Source organism: Podarcis pityusensis, assembly GCF_964106645.2.
Source record: "Podarcis pityusensis genome assembly, chromosome: 5".
Taxonomy (NCBI): Eukaryota; Metazoa; Chordata; class Lepidosauria; order Squamata; family Lacertidae; genus Podarcis; species Podarcis pityusensis.
Window position 1 is genome coordinate 62,247,173 of NC_138032.1, and position 5,719 is coordinate 62,252,891.

Sequence of the window (5,719 nt, forward strand, 5' to 3'; positions counted from 1 at the left end):
TGAGTTTCCTTCTCCGTTTAAATCTTTTATCTCCTTCCCCAGCTAAAATAAGAAGATGACCACCAGATAACAGCAGAAACGAAACACCCTTGGGACAGGGCGTAGTATATTGATACTAAGATAAGACACACCCACTTGGTGTTTGTGTGTTGGAAATCAACTCTGCACTGCCGGGAGGGGGCGCTGTAGATCGGCCGGCCCCGAGTTCCAGGTGCGAATCTTCCTCCTTAAGTGCTCGCTGTCGCCTATAAATTTGCAGTGGAGGGCTGGCCCCCTGCAGGAGAAGCGTGGAGGTCGGCGTGTTTCGTGCGCACATGGGTCAGCGGGCCTGCGATCAGCAGGTGATCGCGCACAAGCCCCATATCTGCTGCGTGCCCGCTCCGAGCGCTCCCAATTTGTGCAAAGGAAGCTCCTGGTTAGGGAAGGCCCAGCCCAAGAAGCCATGCCCCTCTATGGGATTGCGCAGAGGAGACGCCACCGCCGTCGGAAGTGGAGGAGAAGGATGCAGCGAGGCCCGTGAAACTGCCGTCGATTGCTCGCCAAGCAAGAGTAAGTCAAACGCCGGACCTGCCTCACTGAGGACTAGTGGCATTACCCGGCAATCACGTGGTGGTAGTAAGGCCGTAATCCTCGCCAAGCGCCTTGGCTAGTTTTTGAGCAGTACTGGAGAACCTCCTCTAGGGCGCAATAGCAATTCTGCGCTATTTTGGGGGAGGGGTATGCTTTTAGGGTACACTTGGGAACAAGTCCTTTTAAAACCAACAAGATATGCACTAAGCAATGGATGTTGCCGCACCCCGAGTCTACCCGCGTTTAGGAGTGGAAATTGTTATTGGGGCGTGAGAAAAAACTGGGGAGAGGCGCGGTGTGTTGCCTCTTCTCCCTCAGAAAGAGGGGGGGGGGGAAGCATTCTATCCATTGAGCCCTGGCGAGAAAAGACGCCCCCTGCTTGGGGTTATCTCAGCTAGACCTTGCTAGGTGCGCTCAGGAAAGGAAGGAAAGTTTGGCTCACACTTCTTGCTCTCCCGCTTTCGTAGCCGACCAAGGACCCTGCGCAAGCGAGCCGGTCTCGGTCAGGGAGGCGAGCAAGAGCGCCGCTTCCGACGTGAACCTGGACCGGGAGGATCGACGGCACTACTCCCGTTTGCGCACAGCGTTCACCATGGAGCAGCTCCGCGGGTTGGAGAGCACCTTCCTGCGACAAACCTATCTGAAGCAGTGGGAAAGGCAAGGCTTGGCCGCGGAGCTGCACCTGACGGAAGAGCAGGTGAGTGACTGGCCTGTGCTGTAGGCAGTCTGTCTTTGAGACACTTACTCCTGAGTAGTCCGGTTGCCTCTTGAGGTGCGGTTTTGGAAAGCTCTTCCTGAACTACAATTCTTTAAGAAGCAGTTTCGTTATTGATATACAGTGGTACCTCGGGTTACATACGCTTCAGGTTACAGACTCCGCTAACCCAGAAATATTACCTTGGGCTAAGAACTTTGCTTCAGGATGAGAACAGAAATCGTGCTCTGGCAGCGCGGCGGCAGCAGGAGGCCCCATTAGCTAAAGCGGTGCTTCAGGTTAAGAACAGTTTCAGGTTAAGAACGGACCTCCGGAACCAATTAAGTACGTAACCAGAGGTACCACTGTACAGTATTGATGTGGGAATTAGGATAGAGAAGGTCATGAGGCCCCACCTGTGCTGGAAATTAAGCAGGTCTGGGGGTGGTTTGGAGACCACTTGCAAATTACAAGTACACCGCCTGAAGTCTGTGATGGGGGAAAAAGCAGGGTATAAATGTAAGAGGGATGAAATTTTTAATAAGTAGCCGTTTGTGCAAACTAGAGATGGAGCTGGTTGAAGATGAAAAAGTGTTGGATCTGGATTCAAATCCACATTCTGCAATACATAAACTTTTGGCTCATTGCTTGTCTCTCATCCTGGCCTACCATACAAGGTGGTTGTGAGGATGACCTGCCCTGAACAACCAAGAAGAAGGATGGGAACAAATGCCATATGAATCTCACATAGAAGGGTAGCCTACTTCCCAGTGGAAGAAAAGGCAGGCTATAAATGTAATAATAAAATAAAAAGCTGAAAAGTCTTCAGTTATTGCTGAAATCTCAAGCGCACTTACTAAAGTGTAAGACCATACAATGTAAAGTACTATGATACAGTGGTACCTCAGGTTAAGTACTTAATTTGTTCTGGAGGTCCGTACTTAACCTGAAACTGTTCTTAACCTGAAGACCACTTTAGCTAATGAGGCCTCCTGTTGCCACCGCGCCACCGGAGCACAATTTCTGTTCTCATCCTGAAGCAAAGTTCTTAACCTGAAGCACTATTTCTGGGTTAGCGGAGTCTGTAACCTGAAGCGTATGTAACCTGAGGCACCACTGTACTACTTTAATCATGGCTTCCCCCAAAGAATTCTTGGAGCTGTAGTTGAGCATGTTGAGGATTGTTAAGAGAGCCGTGTTCCCCTCACCTGGCTACAATTTCCAGAGTTCCTTGTGAAGAGGTGGGATGGGTTGTTAAAACTACTCTGTGAATTGTAACTTTGTGAGGGGTACTAAGGAGCCTCCCAACAATTCTATAAACCCCTTAACAAACTACATTTCCCAAGATTCCTTGGAAGCAGCTGCGATAGTTTAAAATGGTATAATAGTGTGGTGAGTGTAGGACAAGAATGTGGCCCAAGTTCCATGAAATTCATGGCATCTTACTTTTGAATAAGTAAGCTTAAGGATTGCAATGTGTTGCATGCCATTTTAGAAGGAACGTCCTTAGTCTAAATGCTTTGAGTAAGTAAATGAAACATGAGCATAGGGGTAACTTGGACATTAAGAGTCTGCAGTTTTTGAGTGTCTCTTGGTGGGGCCACCCTGGCAAGCCACAAATCCATTTCTCTTTAAAGAACCTGCTGTGAGATTACTTTAGAGAAAAGAAGTGCCTTGTGGACTGGTGCCAAGCTGCCTTTTGAAATGGGAATTCTTGCTGAGTGCTGCATTGTGCAGATGGGAGCATTGGCAACTGTCTTATCCACATGGCTTGTTTGCATCCATTTAGCAAGAAAGACCAACCACAGGATTATGCCCATGCCACCTCTTATTTATCCAGCTCGCTCATCAAAAGACCTAGGGCACAGTCATTTGGTAAATCACTTAGGTTGGGCATCCTGAGGTTGTCAGTGAAATGCCTACAGATGTAGGACAATTATGCTGAATATTTTTGCACCAAGTTTGGAAGAGCCGCTGTAGCCTTATTCAGACAGTTTATAGACTGTGGAGGGGAAACGATCATTTGGACAGCCTTGCTGCCCTTTAGTATCGTAGTGCATAATTAACAGTGAAAATATGCCTTCCTGTGGAATGAACTGCGTAGTAGGTGTGTTTGGGGTCACTGCTTAGACTGCAGTTCTCTGCATGTTTATGTTGCTTGCTCAGTGGAGCTAGTTGCCCAGATTGCAGCTTTAAAAACCTGTGGGATCTTCCCTGCGATCACAAGTCTGCGCCAGGGCTCTGGATCGCAGAGAGTTTCTATGTTTGCTCCATAGAACCTGATTAGAAAACTCCCTTCCGAGTAGCTTGCTAAGGTCTAAGCAGAAGGGTTCAAATTTGGGGAAGGTGGGATTCTGTGTCCTCCCTTGCCTCCATCCCCAACGGGAGGAATCACTAATTCTCTAGGCATTGCCCTGAGCACATTTTGTGTCTGAGGGAAGTCCAGTTACTGATCGCAGCAATAGGCTTGTCAGGCCCTTGATCAGACACTTATAACTAGAGCTTGAAGAGACCTCTGAAGTCATCTAGCCCAACCCCCTGCTTGGCACAGGATGCAAGTACAGCGTCCTTGATGGGAAGCTGCACAGCGTCTTTATAAATACACCCAGTGAGGTATTTACACCACTCTGCTTCTGTGATAGTACCAAACAACATGTAAAATTTGCATAGACTAGTTGGATAGGAAATGGCATCAGGGAGGGAGCCTCTTAACTGACTGATACCCACTACCATATCATTTTGCCACTTTTATCTATTGCTCCATTGCCCTTCCCCGCTGAGCGCTGTGCTTCTGTATTTCATAGCCTGTAGTTGAGGGGTATGGACGCGGGTGGCGCTGTGGGTTAAACCACAGAGCCTAGGACTTGCCGATCAGAAGGTCGGCGGTTCAAATCCCCACGACAGGGTGAGCTCCCGTTGCTCGGTCCCTGCTCCTGCCAACCTAGCAGTTCGAAAGCACATCAAAGTACAGTGGTGCCTCGCAAGATGAAATTAATTCGTTCCGCGAGTTTTTTCGTCTTGTGGTTCTTTTCGTCTTGCGAAGCACTGTGTCGGAACAGTTTTGGAAAAGCTTCAAAAATCTCCAAAGTCTTCAAAAACCTCAAAAAAGGCTACCACACCGCGTGCTATGAGTTGCTCCTCGAAGTCAAGTCGCAACTGTATTAACGGTTTTAAGAAAAAGGAAACAAACTTGCAAGACGTTTCCGTCTTGCAAAGCAAGCCCATAGGGAAAATCGTCTTGCGAAGCAACTCAAAAAACCAAAAACCCTTTCGTTTTGCGAGTTTTCCGTCTTGCGAGGTACCACTGTACAAGTAGATAAATAGGTACCACCCCGGTGGGAAGGTAAACAGCATTTCCGTGCGCTGCTCTGGTTCGCCAGAAGAGGCTAAGTCATGCTGGCCACATGATGTGGAAGCTGTACACCGGCTCCCTTGGCCAATAAAGCGAGATGAGCGCCGCAACCCCAGAGTCGTCCGCGATTGGACCCAATGCTCAGGGGTCCCGTTACCTTTACTACTTTAGGGGTGGAGAATCTTTTTTGGTTTAGTTGCCCCTGACCATTGGCCACAGTGGCAGGAGCTGTCAGTACCTGCAGTCGAAACAGGCACCAGTTGGGGGAAGCTTCTTCGAGATCATTGCAGAAGGTGGTTTATGATCTGCTTTGGGAGACTCATTGTACAATATTAAATACATGGTAGCGCTGCCATTTTGTTACGTGGAAACTGGTCTGAATGGCCCATTGATGTAAGTGACTGTGCATTCTGAGAACATGAGGCTGTTTCTGTGACTACTAGCTTCTGAATTTACTTTATTATTCTTATTATTAGGTTAAAAACTGGTTCCAAAATCGCAGGATGAAACTTAAGCGACAGCTACAAGACTATCGCCGAGGCCTCTGGCCTTCATCTCCCGGCTGTCTGATATGTCAGCCCAAGATCCCACCCAGCCTTCTACCTTATATGCCAAATCCTTCTTTGTGGCCCAATCCTCCTGGCTGCAAGTACCAGCCCTTCCAAAATTCACCTTATCCATTTCCATTACCTGGTCTGCCTTATCACTTTCCAACCCAGTTCTCAGGAAATTCAACTGAAGAGCACAAGATGGATTCCAAGCAAACTTTTCCTACTCCTGCGTTAGGATATGGGATGGCGTGGTAGATCTTGTTCAGAAATATGTTGGTTTTATTGCAGAGCATATATATGTGCAAGAACACATAACATTGAATAAATTGAATAAAGATTGAATATTGAATCATGATTGAATAAAGATTGAAGAATTGAGAATAAAAAAAATATTTTTATATAAAAAAAATTTTGTTGATTGCTTTAGTTCAGTGTTTTCTAAAATCCTGCATCCAAAGGCAGGTGGTTATTTCAGCATTGCTATTTCAGCATTTTCTAAAATTTGGGCTAGATATCTAGTGAAGGAAACTGCAAAAATTCCTACAAAGACTG

The 5,719-nt window shown here is 47.2% G+C and overlaps 1 protein-coding gene across 1 annotated transcript; it reads left to right on the forward strand.

The window, feature by feature from the left end:
* Positions 1 to 314: 314 nt before the first annotated feature.
* LOC308477984 (homeobox protein vent1-like) lies at positions 315 to 5,438 on the forward strand (the record flags this gene model as incomplete). The annotated part of the gene is made up of 3 exons (XM_081007217.1): positions 315 to 549; positions 1,038 to 1,267; positions 5,093 to 5,438. The coding sequence occupies 3 exons, from the start codon at positions 315 to 317 to the stop codon at positions 5,420 to 5,422; spliced, it is 795 nt and encodes a 264-aa protein (XP_080863343.1). The 3' UTR covers positions 5,423 to 5,438.
* Between the last annotated feature and the right edge of the window lie 281 nt (positions 5,439 to 5,719).